This window comes from Pelodiscus sinensis, chromosome 6 (assembly GCF_049634645.1).
Source record: "Pelodiscus sinensis isolate JC-2024 chromosome 6, ASM4963464v1, whole genome shotgun sequence".
Lineage (NCBI taxonomy): Eukaryota > Metazoa > Chordata > Testudines > Trionychidae > Pelodiscus > Pelodiscus sinensis.
Genome location: NC_134716.1, coordinates 98,626,757 through 98,649,159, shown reverse-complemented (window position 1 = coordinate 98,649,159; position 22,403 = coordinate 98,626,757). Strand labels below are relative to the sequence as shown.

Below are 22,403 nucleotides of genomic sequence, written 5' to 3'. Positions count from 1 at the left end.
TTGTTTCCATCTCACAGCACAGATGCCAGCACCCACCCACTCCCTCTTTCCCACACCTACCCAATGCAGCCAGCCTCTTACGACCCCCTTCCCAGCCCAGGAGGGTTGAAGAGATTGCTGGGTTTCTGCCTTTGTCTCTTGTAGTAGTTTAGGACAGTGATACAGTAAATTTAGGATTTACAGGTATGACGTCTTGACAGATTTCCTGCTTTGCCAGTGATGATAAATGTTTCACTGCATACATGTTTGTATCTCCCTGAGTATATTGTGCCAACTCTGCACAGATAGCTGGCATAATAGACTTCACAAGAGCCCCCAAAGACCACAGACTCAGATAAAATATGAAGGCTCCCGAGTCAGGTTTATTGTTGAACAAAGTACGTTAATAGTTGTCGGTAGCCAAAGGGCCCGTGAGCCCCCGCATATTTGTACCCAGGCCAATGGACATGGCTCAATCCATAGTATGGATTTCACTATCACTCTTATGCTGGCCAAAGAGTTAAGTAAGGTACCCCAACATTTATAGACAGAAATAAATAATCTATTATACATACTGTGCGAATCATCTTATGCATTAATGACACATTTGATACCTCCCCTCGTATTTCCAAAGCATTCACTACCCATTGTATTGCTTTTACTTTTGTTGTTTTCAACTATTTTGTTATGTACTTATTTGGGTGTCCCTGTACTGTCCTGATGGAATTTATTTACATATTTCATGTGCTTTTATTAGTGTTAGCAGTTCTAGTGCCAAGAGACACTGACTAGCAGGCAAACATCTGCTTTTGACACGGCCTATTACTCATAGTATGACTTTTGCTTACTTTGGTTCAAGCACCAGGCCCATATGTCAGGCTTTTTCTTTTTCCTACATCACTCTCTCTCTCTCTCTGTCTCTCTCCCTCTCCTCAGGCAGAGGGAACTTTCCAAATTCTCCTTCCCCCTGATTCCCCACCAAGCTAATTAATTAATTAATTACTCACTCCCCCAGCCACTTATTTCCTACTTATCTTGCCTGCTTATTTGCTCTGGGAGCTCTTAAGTTCAAGCAGTGCAGCTCTGTTTAACTGCTGCCTAGCTAGACACCTGTCCTCTGCCAATCAGCTGAGCTCCCTGCCTGCGTTGGAGCTTTGAACCTCTGAGTGGGGCTCAGTCAGACAGCTGCATAGCTGAGAGGGAATTTAAGCCAGGACCTCTCCCCCTTTTCCCACCCTACTTATGATCAAGAGGGCACTCCGCCCCTCTTCTTATCAATTCTTTTAAAATTAAAGGCCTTATTTTTCTCTCACTCACACTGCTTTACACTGTATTTGAGTGAATCAGATTGGATTTGTACAACTGCTTCCATCACTGAGCACTTTGAAATCTACAGAGCTAAACTGATTTCAACCCAAAGTGTCCATAAGTGAAAGGAGTATCGGGTCCCCGTGGAACACTGGAGTTTAGAACAAATTTATACTATGGCTTTGACTATTAATTTTACCAAACCATGTTCTGATTGTCTGCTTGGACTTTTGGTTCTTTAGCTCCTCCATGAAAAAAAAGTCATCGCATTTGTGGCTAGATGAGATTTCATCTTCCCACCATAGCTAAGAAAGGAAAGGAGTGAAAGGGAAAAGAGAAAAATCTTCTCCAGTCTCTCTTTCAGAATGATGCAGAGTGCTCTGCACAACCTCTCAGGCAGCTGGTCTGCCTTTAAGTTGCACTTGTACATCAGACACATTTTCCAGTTCAGCTTCAGATGTAAGAATTCCGCTCCAAAGCAGCCCAGCTGCCTGAGTTCAAAGCAGCCCAATTATCTCAGCCATGGCTGATGATGATAGAAGCCGAAAAGAAGGAGAAATGTAGCATTCTCCTTTGTAGTTGGGCCACTTGGGAAGCAATCATGAGGGGAGTGCCCAAGACTCATATTGAAAGGGGACATTGCTGTTGCTGGTCATACAGACCTGCTCAAGTGGCTGTGCTGAGGGTGACTGGTTTTTCTGAATGGTGGGGAGAGAACTGAAAAGATAGAGGAGTGGGTGGGAACTGGAAAGGGTGTGGAGAAAATAGAAAGGAAATGAGGAAAGAAACAAAGTGGGGAGCAGGATGATAAGTGGCAAAGAAAAAAAAGAAAGTTAAAATGAAGATCATAAATGAGGGAAAAAAGCATTACTGCATTTTTCATGCAAGTTCTTCCCCCCCCCCCCCCCCCCCCCCGTCTGAGCTATTTTCTGTGGCACAAGCTTATGCTGAACAGAAAAAAAAAAGTTGCACTAAAACTTTGGTTCCATATTATAATGATTTTAAAAGACTCCCTGGCATATTTTACTGCTGCATTAATTCACACTTTGGGAGTTATAGAGAAGTAGCCTGTGTCTCATGATGTCCTCCACAGGGCTGAATCAATGGGCTAATAAAACACACCCCATGGTATCTTAATGATCACTTTTATTTCCAAATGGCAGAAGAGGCATTAAATGTATAAAAATACTGTAGCATTAAGGAGCTTTTGTATGAAGGGAGGTTTTAGAGATGGCTTAAAGATCATTAGGGGCAAGATAGGCCAAACACAATGCCATGGAATAAATCAGTCTTTGTCATTACTGAGGAAAGTTCAGCTGGCTCTATATCTGTAAAAATGGACCATCTGTTACTGCTTTCTAAGCTTTTTCAGTTTTTAATCTCATCTCAAATAAGCTGATTTAACCAATAATTTTATATTTCTTTCTTTCCCTCCTCCATGTCTTAATGAGGAGTGTCCTGGCATTTTATTGCTTCTAATTTTACAATGCTGGTTTTTTTTAAAGAATACAATTGTTTCCATGTATGTTTATTGGTACAACTGACATACATACTTCAAACAAGTCACTGTATTTATTAATAGAAGGAACAACAATGTATATTGCCTCAGAAATGTTTGTCTTAAAATAGAACAGTCACCCAGAACATATAACTTTTTCCCTGAATTGTCTTACAGTGCTTTTCTACAGGAGCTTGGGAAAATTACAGAACCATTTCCTTATGGGAAATAAAAATGTGTGGACTGTAAGAGAAGACAAAAACATGTTCAATAAGTCAAATAAAAAAACATGTTCAATTAGCTGTGATTAACAAAGCTGGGGCAGGAATACCACCCCCTAACTAATAGAATCCTAGTTTACCAACGTAAACCAAACAAATTAAGGCCCATATTGATCATATTACTCCTAAAATCATGATTAGTAGTCAGTCTGCTGAGGTTGTTGGGTTTGGACAGGATCATGGTTGCAGTGAGGCAAGATTATATCTGTCAGATGAATGTTCTGTATAAAGTCCCCAAAAGCCCAACCTCTCATTTATGTCTAATTTTAATAGATGGGAGTGATTCTGTCACTGTGCTGAAGACTGGAACAATTTTCTTGAAAAGCAGTAAATTATCCCTGCCAGAGATGATAAATACTTAACGTCTTTGACTAGATTATACCAGATAACACAGATTTAAAAAAAAAAAATGTCCAGGGAAGGATTTCTCAGAACTCCCAAAAGGTCATCACATCTTCCACTTTTCATATTTTTCAAGCTGATTGCTGTACAACACATGCAGTTTGATTTTCAGAAATAAAATCTAAACATTTTCAGCAAATGTTCTTAATATATATGGGTACGTCTACACTAGCTCGTTAGTTCGAGCTAGTTAGGGTAATTAGGGCAAGCGGAGTTGCAAATGAAGCCCGGGACTTAAATATCTCGGGCTTCATTTGCATGTTCCCGGGTGCCGCCATTTTTAAATCCCCCTTAGTCCGAACTCCGTGCCCGCGGCTACACGCGGCACGGAGTAAGTAGTTCGAATTAAAGATCCTAATTCGAACTACCATTACTCCTCGTGGAATGAGGAGTAATGGTAGTTCGAATTAGGATCTTTAATTCGAACTACCTACTCCGTGCCGCGTGTAGCCGCGGGCACGGAGTTCGGACTAAGGGGGATTTAAAAATGGCGGCGCCCGGGAACATGCAAATGAAGCCCGAGATATTTAAGTCCCGGGCTTCATTTGCAACTCCGCTTGCCCTAATTACCCTAACTAGCTCGAACAAACGAGCTAGTGTAGACGTACCCTATTTGCCAAGAGGTGCTATTTGGTTATGAGCATGATTTTCTTTAAAAATTCTTTACGTGAATCTATTCCTTAGTCCGTTGCTCCTCTTCTCTGAAACAAGAAGCATCCCTGTATATTTGGGATACATGGGACATTCCTTGGTCAGAGTGGTATATGTGGCAGCTAGTCGCCTTTCAGCTTCCCTGATCCTATGAGCAGCCAGGAGCTAATATGGTTCCTAGTATAAATTAGAGCAGCCGCAATACTGTGATCTTTTTTGTGCAGTTGGTAATAGTCTCCTACAAGTTTTTTCACAAGCCTAGGTTTGCTAAGTGCAGCTTGCTGTCCCTATAATCATTCATGATTCCCAGCATGCTCCTGGCCCGTCCCCTGCACTTGGGATCTAAGAGTAGACAGTGTAAAGCTGGCTAGGCCATTTTTATGCCACCCAGGGTTTCCTTAACACACAAGGGAATCCACAGCTAATTCCTGAAACAAGCACTTTGTTGACTTTGTGCTGCTAGAGCAGGGAATAGAATGTGGCCTTTTGAGTTTATCACAGGTGAACAGGGAAAGTTTTAAGAGCCCCTTGTTAAAGTATTCACAGTACCTCACTGGGATTATTTTATATATATCATAGTTGAACAGAGCTAATTTCCAGGTACCAATTTAGTGTCTACTACCACATGAAATGGAAGATAAGTGGAATGAAGTCCCATCCTGGGTTTAATGGTCTTATCTTAAAAATAATCCCTAAACCCACCTTCCTTTGATGTGGTACTTTTCTCAAGCAGTTAAAACAAATGCCACATGAATAGGTAGTTTGGAAGAAAGCGGTTCAGAATTTCATCTTTGACAAGGGATACACAGATTTAGCCATGCATCTCCTATGAGCAGCGAGCTCCAAGTGTATGCCTCAGTCTTCCATGTAACCTAAACACATTGTGCAGAATCCAGAGGCACACAGTTTTTGGACATTCCTCACTACAGGAGCAGAAGAGAACATTTTTAGAGATACTTTTAAAAGGGTACAACTTATCTTCATGGTGTGAACTTATTCATATTCTTCCATTAGAAAAAGTGAGCAAATCTGAGATGCCGAAATGAAAGATGATGGTAGGACTTCCTGCTTTTGCCATATCCTTTCATAACCAGACACCTGGCAGGACTATGTGGTTAATGAGACTATTAGAGTGTTAGTGGGAGTATGGGGGTTATCACTGTATAGGATATTTATTTCATTCTAGCATCATCACCACAGTTACAGGTTATATTCCAGTTTTCAGACTGAATGATAGTAAACAAAATATTTCACAAGTCAAAGGCAACATTATAAAATTGTCTCGGAAAAACATCTATAAAGCAAGCCTAAAACACACACCAAGCCACCTATAAAATAATATGACTGTAAAACATTATAGAGGTCTTATTGATCCTCAATACCTAAATGTTACAGAGCTTTTAATAATAGATGGGTGAAATATAAATATGCCACATAATAGTGCATTACTCTAAATAACACCAATAAATCGTAAAGCTTAACATAAAATTGAAATATGCTAATGGAATATTGTGTGGATTTTACCCAGTAAAAGCAGTCAAAAACCTACCAAAACATTAAAAGAGACTGAGATGAATGAGGGAAATTAATTAATATATAGGAATATTGCTTATCTTTTTTATTTTGCTTTCCATTTTTGCAGTAGGTTCCCTCGGGCATTTGTATATTGGCTGTAAGTTACTGTGTCATTTTCTCATGCAAAGATTTGTCCAGCTGAGATCTTCTTAGGTTTCTCTTAATTCCAGGGGCCACCATTTTGTTCAAATTCTTCCCTCTGGCACATGTCAGACATTAAAAAAAAAAAAAAAAAAAAACTATTGCATTGTCTTACCTCCTTTTGGGAGAATGACCTGGGCCTGGAGGATCCTCCCTGCTCTCCCTTACTCAGAGAGCACTATGTCCTGGAGATCAAACTAAAGATTACAATGATATTCATCTCACTCAGGGGCCTGAAAACAACAGCTGTGTGACACTTCTGTTTTTTGTTTAGTATAAACAATATATTGGCTATAACTGAAATATATTTAAAATCATTAGCATCATCGATGTGAAATAGGTCATCCTCTTATTCCAGAGGAGGGTAAGCTTACTTGTAGAGCTGGACAATTTTTTTAAAGAAAACTGATAGGATAGAGACTCTTTGTTCATTGGTAGTTAAGACACTGGCCTGACTCTGGATTCAAACCAGAGTTTTTCCTCACCTTGTTCACTCTAAATCAGATTTGAATCTGGGTCTCCCACATAAATGTGCTAAGCACCAGGCTATTGAATATACTGGGGTACTATTTCTCCCCAGATTTGTGAAAGATTCCAAAATTAAATTTTGAAATCTCAATATGTTTTGTGAAACACAATAGTTATTTTCCAACCAGCTCTAATCATATATAAACTATATTCTTCTCCTAAGAGAAATTCACAACAGAACTAGAGCTGAGCAGTTTTTTCTTCTTCTTTTTGTTCTTTTTGGTAAAAAAAAAGTATATTCAGGTCAACCTAAATTGTGTTAAATTCACTGAATTATTTCCATAGAAACAAAAACAAAAAAATCTGAAAAAAGTCTAAATGTTTTGTTCTGACATTTTCTAAATGAAATGTATGATGGGGTGCAGTCACAGAAGACTCCTTCGGGGTGCCACTGCCACTTGCTTTCCTGATTTCTGGGGATTCTCACTGCTCAGTCCTACCAGGCCAGCTCCCTGGTTTCTACTAGCCAAGGCACCAAGCAGAGATCACTGCCCACCCTCACTCCTCCAAGAAGCAGTACAGATGCTGAATCTCTTCAGGTCCAAGGAAAATGCAGTGTTGGCCCAGCTTCTTGGCATACTACTCCCCGAATGGGATCAGAACCCCAAATGAATTATTTAGGTATGCCCCCTTTAGCAATGAAAGGGGGAATGTACACACTTATTGCTCTCTCAGGTAACAATTATTTACAGTGGGCCTGATAGTAAGTAAAAGTGATTGTATTAAGTACAAGCAGTAGGATTTAAGTGATTATAGCTGAGAACAGGCAGAGCAAAGTAGATTACAAATTAAAAATAACAGAAAACACTTAGTACAAACTTATTACAAACTCACCTTAAAACTGTTTTTTTTTCTAGCTAAGCCTTCAAACCAGAGAAGTGTCCCTTTCCCTAGGGTCTTTGGTTCATTCCCTTGGGTGTGCCATGACAGCCCAAAGACCAAGACCTGTTAGTTTCCTATTGTTTAAAATATTCCCACTCTTGCCTAGGAAGTTACATGGCCAGTCATTATCAGTTAGGGAGCTCATGTGACTTCCTAAGACCAACCACTGCTAATTACATATTTACATATGCTTTACCCAGACATTGAAGCATTCCAGCACTGGGAAACCCTTGATGGCTTTTCCTTTGCAGATTTAAAAACACAAAACATTTAATGCTCCATATGTCTAATTTTACACACAAGAATGATACATACACCAAAATGAGATAAACAATTCCAGCGGATTATGACTTGAAGATAGATAGGTTATATGAAACAATTTGTCCAAAGCATCTTTGAGTTATGTATATTTGTGTCCATAAACCCATTTCATAAAGCAGGAGTGGTCAATAATTTTTGAAGAGGGGCCACTCCAAGGTTTTGGAAAGTGGCCAATGGCCACTCTTCCATTATATTAATGCAGGATGGGTGCAGATGGGTGCTTGGGGTAAGGAATTGGAATGCAGGAGAGTGTATGGAGTCTGGGAGGGAGATTGGGTGAAGGAGGCAGTTTTGACCTAGGGCAGGGGATTAGAGTGCAGAGGTTTCAGTTGTGACCTAGGGCAGGGATTGGGGTGCAGGGTCTGAGTGGTGGTTTGGGTTCAGGAGGAGACAGAGGGTTTGTTTCATGTGGGGTAGGAGTGCAGGAGTGAGGGAGCTGGGGTTTGGGGAGAACGAGGGGATAAGGTGCCAGAGGCAGGCTGTGGCCAGGAAATATATCTGGGTAACTCTCAGCCAACAGCCCAGCAGGTTCTCAAACAGGCAGTCAGCCAGCCAGCCAGCCAGCCAACCAGCTTGCCTGCCTGCCTACCCCATCCTGCACAGGCTACAGTTGACATTTGCATTGGTGAATAATAGCCTGAGGGGAGGGGGCAGTGCTGCACTGCCTGTTTTTCAATCAAGCAGCTCCCATTGGCCAGAAATCAGTCAATGGAATTGTGCTGGGGCAAAGCAGCACATGAAGCACCACTCCCCTTCCCCAGGCTCATAACTGAGAAAGAGAAATGGCTGCGGCAGCCACTTTTCTGAGAGGCATAAGGGGTAAGCAGGGAATCTGCCTGAGGTTCCCCGTTGCATCTGTGGGCCAGATCCATTGACTTGTTGGGCCAGATCCAGCCCGAAGGACATATTTTGCCCAGGCCTGTCATAAAGCATGGGGAGGGATCCATCATAAAATGTTTCTATTTTTTATTCAAACTTGCTCTTTAAAAAGCGTCAATTTAATTTTGAAAAAGGTTTAAAAAGTTCCATAAATAAATAAAATATTTAATGTGGAGTTGGCAAAACATTTAATTAAATCCGAAGAATTTTATTTTTTACTTTTTTGTTTTGCTGAAAAATTGAGATTTTTTTTTCGTTTTGAGTTTAGCTGAATGAATTCTTTTCCTGATATTATTGTTGGATTTTTGGTTTGGTGGTTGTAGTTTTTGTTTTATTTATTTGGCTACCAATCAGTTTTTCACACAGAATTTGTGCATAATTCTTGCTTAGGCTTTCTGCACAGGAATGTATTTAACCAATTGAGAGACTGATGATCACAAACATGTTTGTTACTCTGGGCTTTTTTAAACAGATATTGATTGTTTCAGGTTGGGATTGTTCAATATGGGCAAAATGTAGTCCATGAATTTAACCTCAATACTTACATGACAACAGATGATGTAGTAATTGCAGCCAAGTCTATACATCAAAGAGGTGGAGCACAAACTATGACAGCTCTTGGAATAGATACAGCAAGGTAAGTACATATAATTTATAAAGTACAGCAGGGATGATTAAAATCAGATATGTTTGTTAGATTTGGTTTTTATATATTTTGATTTGGGTTTATGTATATTTTAATCTTAGCAAAGTTCTGAAGGATCTTCCGTAACCATGCAGAATAGGTTAATTTGTTTTTTAAAGTCTTGTCTGAAATAACTCCATAAATTAAAGTACATGGTTAATTGTGGTGTTAATTTAACTTCCTTAAAGGTATATAGGGATGAACTGAATCTACCAGGATTTGAATCTGCAACTCCAAAGGAGTCTAGAAGTATAGACATTTGAAGTAAAGTCTCCATATATATGTGTATATATATTCAAATAAGTTTTCAAAGTTCTTTCTGTGCACTTACCCTTTTCATCTGCTCATTAGCTGGCTTGGGGTTTGGCCTAATTTTGGAAGGATAGAAAAAGGGAGACATTTCACCTTTATTGGAATGTGTTTGTTCTGTTTACTTTTGGGTATGATAATAATTTCTAACTTTTTCTAAAGTTAGGCTTAATTCTAGAGCTATGTAAATAATGGAGTTTTTTGGTGGTATATTTAATTTAAATAAGGCAAAAATGTAAAGTAGACCCCAAAACAATTTTTGTTCAGTTAATAGAAAACGTCAAAAAAAATCATTTTGACAAAATCAAAATATTTTGTTTCAATGCTGACCATTTTTATAGGTCTTTGAATTTTTAAAATAAAATAAAAGGCAATTTAGAAAAAATAATTAATTTAAAACAGAAAAATTAAAACATTTCATTTAAAAATATCAAAATGAAACAATTTTTCAGAATTTGTTTTTTCTAAATAAATAAGTCAGTAAATCTCATATGAATTCACAAAATATTGTGATGTTGCCTGATGTGCATTGCTTACACAAAAATATTTTTGTCCAAAAAATTTCACCCAGCTTTATTTAACATATCCTTATGCAAAATGTGACTATCTGAATAATACAGGCAACTTTGTTGATATGAAAGATAAATATTTTTAATTTTTCCCCATGATATGATAACTTTTTAAATCTTTTTCTTTTTCAAACTTTTTTATATCTTATTTTTGCCAAGCATAGAGGGAATTTATGTGGAAAAATGAAATTTGAACACAGGTACTTAGTATCTTTTGTCTATTTCTTTAACCTCCTCTTTACCTATAAATGGAGTTCTAGCTATGTCGTCTACCAGTTCTGCCTATGTTGCTCCTAGAGTGATGCCATCTGCTTTAATTGTTCTATTATTTTATTTACTAATATCACAATCTACCAAAAAGCCCCCTGACAATGCATTTTGTTACATTATTTTGTTCTCTTCTGTAAAGGTTGAACCTCTCTAGTCCAGCACTTTCTAGTCCAACATGACTTTAGTTAGCCAGATGTCCACTTATCCTGGGTGTGGCTAAGTTTCCTCTGGTCCCGTAAAATTTGTTTACTGCCACCAGAGTCCTGGCTCTCAGTGTTCTGTGCTGTTATTTAGCTCTAATTTACCCCAAATGTCTTCTAAAAGCCTATTAAGCAGTGGAAGTTTTGGTAATGCTGCTTATTCTGCAAATTCTCTGGTTTGGTACTGGCCATGTCTTGAGGGTGCTGGACTAGAGTGATTCAACCCATAGTTTATTCAGACCACATCTCTTCCTCATAGCCCGTGTCTCAACTACAACCCTCTGCCAAGAGGTATGCAAATCAAGCACTTCAGAAGTGCAAATGAGCCCTGGATTTAAATATCCTGGGCTTCATTTGCATACTCACATTTTGACTCTGTGCCGATCAGGCTCAGTGTCGAAACTGAAAGTAAAGTGTAGCCGCGACTCTGCCGACAGTGGGGAGCTTTTTTGGCAGCTCCTGTACTGATGTTTATGTTTTTATGGCTCTGCTCAGTACAGTACTACTCTTCAGTAAAATAAATCCTATGGTAGAAATCTGTTAGAATCAATATCTTAAAGACAACCATAGAATAAAATGTGATTTTATTAGATGTCCAGTGTCAGGGTATGTCTACACTACCCCCCTAGTTCGAACTAGGGGGGGTTATGTAGTCATACGGAGTTGCAAATGAAGCCCTGGATTTGAATTTTGTGGAACGAGGCGTACAGCTAGTTCAGATTAGAAAGCCTAATCCGAACTAGCTAGTCCATGCCGCGTGTAGCCGCGTGGCACGGGGTCCGACCTAGCCGGCATTTAAAAATGGCACTGGCCGGCTTTATGCAAATGAAGCCCAGGAAATTCAAATCCCTGGCTTCATTTGCAGCTCTGTATGACTTCATTACCCCCCCTAGTTCGAACTATGGGGGTAGTGTAGACATACCCTCAGAAGTTTCTGAAAGCACTGGTTCTCAAATATTAAGGGTGCATCTAGACTACGTTGAAGTTTTGAAAGAGGATATGCATATTCCACAGGAATTTGCATATCTTCTTCCGGTCTCACTTTCAAAAGTGCAGCCTTCTAAAGTGAAAGTAGTTGGGACATGTTTTTTTCGGCAATCCCCCCATTTTTTGAAAAGCCGCGTAAACCTCATTTTTGAGGAAGAGTGGCTTTTCGAAAAAGGGTGGGGTTGCCAAAAAAATCGCATTCCGACTACTTTCACTTTTCAAAAGTGAGATCAGAAGAAGATATGCAAATTCCCAGAGAATTTGCATCTCCTCTTTTGAAACTTCAGCATAGTCAAGACATAGCCTAAGCATTGAGGGAGAATTAAAGTCCTTTATTCTGAATATTGTTGCTTCAGGAATCCTCCCTTATCTCAATGAATCAGTTCTGGCTTCTGCTGGATAGACAATGAAAGTAAAATGAGACTCTCATACAATTGTTGTGGACAGCTGTCTGATCATCACTATGAATTCATCAGGCTAAGCTGTGAGATAACTGAAAGAGACAGCGTTCATATTCCACATAAAAGAAAGAGAAAAGAACGTAGGGATGAGATTTTCAAATGTGTTCAACATTGATCTGTTCTACTTCCATTTAAGTCAATGTATAATGCTACATATATCAAAGAAGAATAGCTGATGAACATGTTGTGTTTTATTTGCAGGCACAGATACCCTGCAGTGGGTAGTGGGTATTTTGCTTTTGTATGCATGTTCCCAACAGGTGTGGGTCAGATAATTAGAAATAGATTTACAATAACAATAATAACAATAATAGCACAGTATAGCTGACCAGAGATGCATTATGCCGTGTCTCAGAAGAAGAGTGTAATGCTGACATAACAAAGTACATTGTAAACCTTAGCTACAACAGAACAAGAATTAGGCCATTGCTAAGAACTTTTGAAAATTCCATTCAGTATGTTCTTCTTTCTTCTCTTTTCCTTTCTGTCGGACATTTGTTTTTTCTGTCATGGTAGAATTTCTATATTCTTATAATACAATTCATTGCCCATGTCCAGCCAGCCATGTTGTGCTAGTAGTGTGACTATGAATTTCATTTTGATTACTATACCCAAGTATTGGCAAGTAATTACTAGCTGGTTGGATGTCCTTTCCATCTATTTAAAGAATCTGTGCATTCACCAGATACCCTCTTTCAATACAAGCTGCTGAAACCTGTGGTTTTTAGAAGAGAAAGCCCTGGACTCTATTTTCCAGGCATGCTGTAGATAAGTTTAGTTGATGATTGTGCTGTCCCTATGCTTTTGTTGCATCATGAAACATTAATGAATGAATAATTAATTAGTTTATAAAATCATTAGCCAAAGAATATTACAGTAATTATTGCCATTTATGTTAATATTTGATCATATTTAGAATTCATGTCTTCCTTCTGCTTGTTGGTTGGCAAGTAGTTTAGTCTCTGATCCATTTTTTTAAAATTCTGTGAAATCAGAGTGGTATTTTGCTTTTGTATGCATGTTCCGTAAAGGAAAGAGGCATTCACTGAGGCTCGTGGTGCACGAAGAGGAGTAAAGAAAGTAATGGTTATTGTGACTGATGGGGAATCACACGACAACTACAGATTAGAAGATGTGATTAAGGACTGTGAACATGAAAACATTCAGAGATTTTCTATTGCCGTAAGTGAAATGTTACAGGAAATTTAAATCTTAAAAGCATGTTTTATCTATTAAATTGTAATGCCTGTTAAAAAGTTTATTTCACAGCATCTTTGTGGAGCTATAATTGCTCAAGAAAGAGGGGGGGGGAAGGGGAAACTTAAAGAATATAAAAGATAGCTTTCTAGTTTCAAAACACATCAGAAAAAGTCAGTCAATCCATCTTGCTGGTGGAGGGGATGTATGTATGTGAGTGTTAATGTGTGTGCGTGTTGTTAATGTGGAGGGAAAGAAATATGTGAAATCTCTTTGTTAAGAGCAAAAATAAATTGAGTGGATTACTCTGAATCATCCCAGCAAATTCTTAATAGATTTTATCAGGTTTTTAATCATTTTATTCTTCATTGATCTATGTTATTAGGATACAGAAGCTGCCTTTCTCATGGTGGGGGGCAAACACTAAAAGCCATGAAAGAATGAAAATGAAATTTGAGATTATATTCCCTTTGGGTGCGTCTATACAGCAGGGCTTAACTCAAAATAAATTAGGCAAATTGAGCTATGTCAATTGCGTAGCTTATTTTGAAATTGAAATTGAGAGCTTCTACTCTGCACTTATTTCAAATAGAGGACTCTTCCTCCGACTTCCTTTACTCCTCATACAATGAGTACTACAGGAGTCGGAATAAGAAGTCCTTCAGCTTGACATTTTGACATTATTTCAAAATAACTGCCTGCTGTGAAAACGCGGACTGAGTTATTTCAAAATAATGCTAGTATGTAGATGTACCCTAAGAAGTACCCTAATAATTAAATTCAACTTAATAACTCCCCATTTTACAAAATCGAAATAGCATGTCCTGACCACAAAATGTGTCTGAGTCAGGCTCCACTAATGAGGATACTGTACCTAGACTTAAAACCCCAGGAAGCACTGGGAAGTAATTAGTTCGAATTACGTTAGGAATTAGTTATTTTGAAATAGGACTGGAGCATCCACACTAACACTATTTTGAAATTAGAGATATTCCCCAAGAAAAGATTTTGAAATAAGCATCCCATTATTTTGAAATTGTGGGCTTGGTAGTGTGGATGCTCTTCTTGTAAATTGACCTAAGGGTTTTTGTTTTTTTTTTAAATAAAGCCCTAGTTAGACCAGGGCCTACAGTTTTGTAATTAGCACTGTATAGAAGTACCCTTTCTCATTGTTTATTTTTATAGTACCATAAATTTTCATGGCTCTTAAATAGAACAGAGTACTCTTGCTCCAAAGGGCATATAATCTATGGACATGATACTGCAATGTGAACCCCTGCACCTATACAGGGCCTCAGTAAAATTATGCATTATATGTAGGGATATGGCCTAAATTATGATGTAACTTGATGAGTGATTTAGAAATGTTGTAGGATATAGGGAAGGATGAAATTTATAGCAGATGTAAAGTGGTTGTTCTGTTCGATATAGCTGATATTTTCAGAAAACTGGGCCTTGGCATAGCTGTGTATTCCTTGAAGGTGTAAGTAGGAACACAGTTAGTGCAATGTAGATTTTTTTTAAAACCCACTCTAAATTCACATATTTGTGGAGATTTCTGGATCTATGTATCTCCCACCCTTTCCTTAAATTCCTCCACAAATTTCTCTGTACACATAAATGTGTTATGTGAGAATCTGGGGTGGGTTGGTTTTTTGTTTTGTTTTGTTTTGAAGGGAACACAAGAATTTGTATCAACTTCTAGACAAACTTTAAAGTTAATATTCATGAGTTCATATTATCAAACGTGGTTTTCTGACACTGTAGTACTATTGTTAAGCGGATTGAATTAAGCTAAGATACTATTTCCCAGTATGCATTGACAATCTGGCTAAAATGTATCTTTAAAATATAATGTGTAAATATATTCTTGACATTTTTTATTGCCTTAGATTCTTGGTAGCTACAGCAGAGGAAATTTAAGTACAGAGAAATTTGTGGAGGAAATAAAATCAATTGCAAGTGATCCTACTGAAAAGCATTTCTTCAATGTCTCAGATGAATTAGCTCTTCTCACTATTGTCGAAACACTTGGAGAGAGAATATTTGCCCTAGAAGGTATAACATTTCTTTACATGTTAATGTGTCCTTGCATTATGACTGAAATAAATAATGGATCTTATTTGGGGATGCATTGTACTGGGTAAAATACAATACTTTAGATGTTTATTTTTTAGCAGATTGGTCATACAACTGTCTTGTAATACATATGAGTAAGGATCGATGATGTGAAATGTTATGCTTGAAGGTTAGAATAGATGGAGACATTAGGCTGAAAAAAGTACAGAATATCACTGTATTAAGCACCATTGCGGTAACACACCAGGGCTATGTCTACACTAGAGGCTTCTTGCGCGAGTAATATGCAAATGAGGCTAAGCGTGGAATATTGCTGAGCCTCATTTGCATACCTAAGGAGCCACCATTTTTTCAGAAGAAGCTCTTGCGCAAGAAGGAGCGTCTACACTGCCCCTTCTTGCGCAAGAAAAACCCTCTTGCGCAATGCCGTTCTTCCTCTCAAGTAATAGGTGTGACGGCATTGTGCAAGAGGGTTTTTCTTGCACAAGAAGGGGCAGTGTAGATGCTCCTTCTTGCGCAAGAGCCTCTTCTGAAAAAATGGTGGCTCATTAGGTATGCAAATGAGGCTGGGCGATATTCCATGCTTAGCCTCATTTGCATATTACTCGTGCAAGAAGCCGTGAGTGTAGACATAGCCCAACAGTGCCAAATCTCTTCCTCACACATTTATTTCTTTGAAACTTTAGCTAGAGTTTGAAGTATTAAAGATAATATAAAACACAATGGATCTTTACATTTCTCTTAGTCTCATTTTACATTTCACTGATGTTTTCTGAGATAAAGTGATTTCTGGAAAGTATTGGGAATGGAGTGCATTTTGATTTGAGGGTGAAACATTTCATTCTGTCTGTCTATCCTACATTTTTCTTTAGAGCCTCTAACAATGGTAGTATCTGACTACCTCCCAAACATTGTTTAGTTATTGATTATTCCATATTACTTTGCCCACAGGCTACTTGACCAAGGTGCTAGAGCTGCACCGAACTATTCTTTTATATATATATATTTGTTCATAGAATCCAGCTTTTTAATAGAGCAGATCCTTTGTGTAGTAATGATTGCCACATCTGCCATCCAAATCAGTCTATGTCCTCTATCCCAGTTAGACAATATTGTGTTTCAAGCATGTGGCAAATAACAGAACAAGAAGTTGTTTATTCCTCTTAAATTATAGCCATTTTTTCAGAAAGATTACATTGCCTTGCAAGGAACTCATTTGTATATACTTCACATTTCAACATCTCAACTTTCCAGATAATTAGAATGGGATTGTTTATCTCGAGACCAAAAAAGTCTGTTAACTTAAATGTCAAGAAATAATATAAATATAAGAAATAATTTATAAAAACATTTAAATTAGAATTCCATTTTTAGGCAAATTTAGACAGCTTGTTGTTAGTGGATAAAATTCCAATATTTTAACTGGATTGTTTTACAATATTAGACAGCTTTTTTCAATTAAATGTTATATTTTCTTATTTTCCTTTTTTGGCTTTTGAAGACTTATCATTTTCTCACTTTTAAACTTCGTTTATTTGGGAAAAGTGAAATGCTGGCCTCCAAAAGACAATGGTTTAGCTAAACAAAAAGAAAATACTACACTATATATTGTTACACACCTCAAAGAAAATTAAGAAATTTATTTTAAAAATACGTTCCTCTTTGAAACGGGAAAGATAATAATCATTTAAACTTAGAGAAGTCAGTAATTGAAAAGTTTAATCAATCCTCAGATGCATTGGGCTTACGTTTTGTGCAGCTAGAGAGATGGGGAGAAAGATGACTGAAAATCCTTTCCAGCTCCCTGGTCAGGAGCTGAAACCCAATGCCTGCTCTGAGTTACATCAGTTCCAAAGTCCAATAAAGACTTTTCTACACTCTCTAAAAGTTAGTCAGAGCATCAGCTGGGCTATATTTTGCACTTTAACCCACCCATGGTTCACTCCCCTGTGCAGTGGGTGGGAAAATGGGTGGAACAGAGCTGACTATGCTCTGTGTCTTCTGTACAAAGGAGAATCCTTGTCTGGCCTTTTAGAAAAGCTGGGCGCAAAGTTGAGGGCATGGTTCGTGGTTTCTGCAGCAGAATTGATTGAGCCATTTGTGGCGTTGGGTGAAGTATTTTTAACAACAAAACCAGAATTTGAAAATATTAAGAGCAAAATTCTGCTCTCTTGTCCTTGGTGTGGAATTCCTTGGGTGGAGCAGAACTACTTTCCGGCTTCTCAGAGGCATCAGAATGTGCACAGAGGAGCCCAACTTCTTGGGAACTCCTCTATACCAATGTACAGTGGAGTCTATGTGGGTTGTGGATTCTGTAGCCGTTGCCTCGCACAGAGCTAAAGGCAGAGTTGGAGTTACTCCAGTCTCTGGGCTGCAGTATCAACCATGGACACACTATGGTTAGGGGAGGAGAACCATTCATTTTGCCCATGCCCTTTGGGGCAGCCTCCCTGTGATAGCTTCATGGTGCTGGCTAGAAAGTGTTTATTAAATGTGCTCCACATAGCTGAGTTATCTTCTGCAGCACAGCATGAAACTTAAGGTTTGAAGCGTCTGACTTTAATGTGTTTAAATTTTAAGTGTAACCAGCATTCCATTAACATAAATCTTACACTTTATTTCCATAGGGAATTAATTTGTTTAAAAAAAAGACAAAGGAAAAAAAGCAGAGAGAATGCAAAAACCAAAGCCAAGAAACACTGCATAATTCAATTCCGTGCCAGAAAATGCATTTTTGTACATAATCTTTTTCATATGACTCTAAGTCATAGTCATGGACTATGATTTTAACAGCAGTTTTCCGTTTTAACCCAACCTTTAGGTTGGCAGAAATGTTTGCCTAAAACATCTTTTGCAGAGTACAGTAGTTACTAATATAAATGAACAAATGGAAAATTAGAGTGGGCAGCATTATCTAATCTATTATGATATTGTCATCTGCCTAGAACAGCCCCCCTGGCAACAGAGGGGCCATCTGGGGAGTTTAAGGCTACCCATGGTAAATATTAAATATCAGCCAATAGTAACTTTAGAATTCTCTGCTTTTAAAAATTACCAATTTTCTTCAGATTTAGTAAAGTAATTAGGTTTTGTGTAATCTACAGGGCTGTATCTGCATGGATAATATTTTGAGGGAGTACCCATGATCATGTCTCCCTCTGCTGGTTGACCATAGCAATTACCAGCTTATTGTCAACAAAACAATTACTCCCTTTGCACAAGTAATGGACAGCTGTGTTTTGGGTACTAAACTTCACAGACTGAACTTTTTCTGATGCCTTTGGTTTTTAATATGAATGTGGCAATGATTTCTTACAGAGGGGTTTGTTTCACATTCTTTGAGATTTGCCTAGAGGTAAGGTTTTCAGACTCCAGGCAAACAGAAGGTTCTTGCCAAGCAAGCATCAAAGTATGTTTTACAACCCCTCTGCCTCTGTTACCATGAGACGTTCTCTGGGATGTACCATCCCACAGAATGAGGTAAAGATATTAGTTGAAAGTAGCATTGTGCCAGTGAGACTTTCTAATCCTGCCATTGATGAGAGGGACCAGGCAGATAATTTACTTCACTGAAAATATTTGCTATGCTTCACAGAGTGCAGAAGCCTACTTTGTCAAACAGCCAACACTCCTGGTGATAGGAGCTGGACTGCCAGCGGTCCCCCCAAAGTTAAGATGAGGCCAGTTGCTTGCCTCCTAAAGTCTTTTGAAAAGATGGGGGTGCTGTGAGAGACCACCATATTAGTTCCTTACCCAAAACCATCCAAAAGAAAGAGTGGGGTATTCTTTTAGCTTGTTGGAAAATAATGAGGGTCCCAGACCTTGGGTGTGACTAGACTACAGTTTTGTCGACAAAAGTGGACTTTTGTCGACAAAACTATACCTGCGTCTACACTACCGCTGAGTTCTGTCGACATAACGTCGACAGAACTCAGCAGTTTTGTCGACGCTGGTAAACCTCATTTTATGAGGCATAATGCCTTCTGTCGACAGAGTTCTGTCGACAGAAGGTGATATTGCATGTAAACTGTCCTTGCGTCTACACTGCCATGTCGACAAAGCAGCTTGCTTTGTTGACAGAACTGAATGTAGTGTAGATGCTCTTTGTTGACAGAAGCTTTGTCAACAGTATCTGTCGACAAAACTTCTGTCGACAAAACTCTGTAGTCTAGACGTACCCTTAGTCTGAAGTCAGATCTGCCAAGTCTTGCCTGAATCTCACTGAATCTTTTAGGGGAGGTTAGCATTCACAACCTACCATGTTTATTCTAGTTTAGGGTTTGGGTGTGGAAGGGCCACATGGCTCTAATATTAACTGTTCTTTTGTGTATATAGACTTTGTTCCTGGCTAGAAGGAGTTAACTGGCAATCTGAGACTTAAGTAGCTATATCTTATTACATATTAGTTGGCTGTTAAACTTGAAAGGAAAGTTTAAAAGGGTGAAGCCCAACAGTTAGAGACTAATGGGGAAAGTGTTACAGTAGGATTGTCCTGTGGAAGGCAAAGCTCTGCCTGGACACTGGAACCCTGATGAACTGCAGTCTGTCTGAACTGCTAGTAAGGATGGGATGTACCAGCCCCTGGACAGAGGTGGCTTCTGAGCATAGGAACCTGCACCTGAAGGATGGTAAAAACTGAGGAACAGGTGACTTACTGAGCCTGCCTGGGTTGAGGCACTGATTGCTTTTCATACTTTTATTGTATTCTGGTAACAGACCCTGAGGCCCTGAAAGGTGTTGGATTTGTAAAGTGGTCTGGCTAGAGGGCCAGGACACTCCATTGGCCAGAGTAATCCAAAGAAACTGAGGCAGTGTTGCTGAATTACTATATCAGGCTGCAGGCGATGCACTGGAGTGGCAGCTTTCTTACGTTCTCATTAAAGCTGCCTAACTTTTTTAATTATTTGAGACCAAAAAGAAAAAGTTGCACAAACAGGAATTTTACTGTTTACTTAACTCAAATGAAAAATGGCTGGAGCAATTTTGATTGGACTTTCCAAACATATTTGCCCCTGAGCTAAGGTCAGTCCCAACATTTTTCTAAAACAAATTCTCATACAGTTAATTAGAATGGGTATAATGCACTGGGATGGAAACACCTTTGCATTCATAACAGTAGCACTAATTACCCAGGCTATAAAGTTTGTAGTGTTCATTAAATAATGGTGCATAGTCAACTGTATTTAGTCAATGCACTGGTTAATTGTACCATCTCAACCCATCAGATCAGAGTTTTCATTATTTTTTTTATACTGAAACATTTAAAACTCAAAATGTCCTCTTTGATAGCTACCACAGACCAGCTAGCAGCCTCGTTTGAAATGGAAATGTCCCAAGCTGGCTTCAGTGCTCATTATTCCCAGGTAAATTAACTGTTTTTATGTAGAATTGTTTTTAGAAGGAAAGCAGTTGTTTATTAATTAATTCGGGGTTTTGGAATTATGTTTCCTGAATTATGTGTGCAATTTTATTACTGGTTTGCAGTATCATGTTTAGGAGCTCTCAATAACTCAGTCATCCATTAAATTTATGTAAGAATATTTATAAGACTAAGTAACTCTCTCACAGTGTGTTGGGATTCTAAATTAATTAATGATCATATAGCACTATGAAATGATTTTCTACACATGTAAATTGTTATAACTGTGTTTTAAAAGAAATATATTGTATTCCCTTTCTGGGTAGGATTTAATATTATTAAATAACTATTTTTAATAATAAAATATTGAAATATAGAGGTGTAGCATTTTTTGTACAAAGACTGAATTCTAAGTGGTTACTGTTAACGGAACATCAGTGAGAGTACTGAAAACTGATAGTAAGCAGAAACTGTTAACTATTTATTTCAGAAAATAATGTGTCTGTCCATTGGATGATCTAGACAATGTACAAAATTGAAATGTTAAATACTAGGCACAAAAGATGGAAAGCCCCCCACCTTAAGAAAAAAAGAGAAGCAAAGGAAAACAACACAAAGAGAAAGGGAATGAATTGGATGGTTCATCAGAGATGAACTGGCCCACCTAAAAAGGCCTCTCACACAGGTGTGAATACAATTAGTTTAGCATTGATGAAAACTTGAACAACAGACTTTGACCTTGCACAAGTGTTGTGTTTCAGAAATGCAATCGTTTGAATTCTACCCTGAGGGACATAAAATATAACATAGTAATTATTATTCAGAGGAACATTAACCCTTAGATATTGACTGACATTATTTTTACCGGAAAAACTTAAATAACAACAAATAGTCTTGTAGCACCTTAAAGACTAACAAAACATGTAGATGATATCATGAGCTTTCATGGGCACAATCCCCTTCTTTAGATGAATGGAGTTATTAAAGGTCCAGTTTTGAAATAAATACAGGATTGGGGGGGGAGGGGAAAAAAGGAAAAAAGGGGAAAGAAATAGTCAATTAGTCAATAGTCAATTAGGGTCTCCATGCTACATGAAGCTGATAGAAAAATTCCAAATTGTTCTTAAGTACCCATTGTTTGTTTTTTTACGTCATTAGTATGTGGAATGTAGCGGGCCATCCAGCCAATATCTTTATTCATACCTTTGTGAATAAATTAATTAATGGACACAAATCAGAAATATAAAAAGATAACACACAGAAACCTGCTGGAAAACATTTTAACTTGCCCAGGCACTCATTGAGGATCTCAAACTCACCGTACTGTTTCAGGCCAATTCCACCAGCCAAATACACAGCGAAGCTTTGGAACTTAACTTCATTTACAGGTTTGATTCCTATCACAAAGGTATGAATAAAGATCTTGCTTGGATGGCTGCTACATTCCACATTCTAATGATATAAAAAAAACGAACAATGGGTACTTAAGAACAATTTGCAGCTTCTCTATCAACTTCATGTAGCTCTCCGCGGTCATTCAATTATGAGTAGGACATCTCCCTCTCACCCTCCTATTTGTGGATCTGTTGATGGCTGAATAGCCAAATTCTGGAGCCTCAGGTTTTATCGCAGAAGAGGCAGGTGCTGATGGCTATTGAAGGAACATGGGGTAGTTTTTGCTGCTTTTTTCTCCTTCTCCACCTATCATGATCTGTGCTGTGGCAGGACCTGTCAAATTGCACCACCCCCTCACAGATTACTGCTCTCCACTGGGGACAATCCTGGGCAAGGTTCTCCCAAGTGTCTCACTTCTTCATGTTTGCCTTCAACATATCCTTAAAT

General features: G+C 38.3%; 1 protein-coding gene across 2 annotated transcripts in view; it reads left to right on the top strand.

Moving 5' to 3' along the window:
* ITGA1 (integrin subunit alpha 1) overlaps window positions 1-22,403 on the top strand; it is a 130,650-nt gene that overhangs the window by 62,208 nt on the left and 46,039 nt on the right. For both annotated transcript variants that reach the window (XM_006139526.4, XM_075932480.1), the window contains exons 7-10: window positions 8,934-9,082; window positions 12,958-13,108; window positions 15,016-15,181; window positions 20,492-20,565. In XM_006139526.4, coding sequence (XP_006139588.2) covers window positions 8,934-9,082; window positions 12,958-13,108; window positions 15,016-15,181; window positions 20,492-20,565 — 540 coding nt within the window. The remainder of the gene's footprint in view (window positions 1-8,933; window positions 9,083-12,957; window positions 13,109-15,015; window positions 15,182-20,491; window positions 20,566-22,403) is intronic.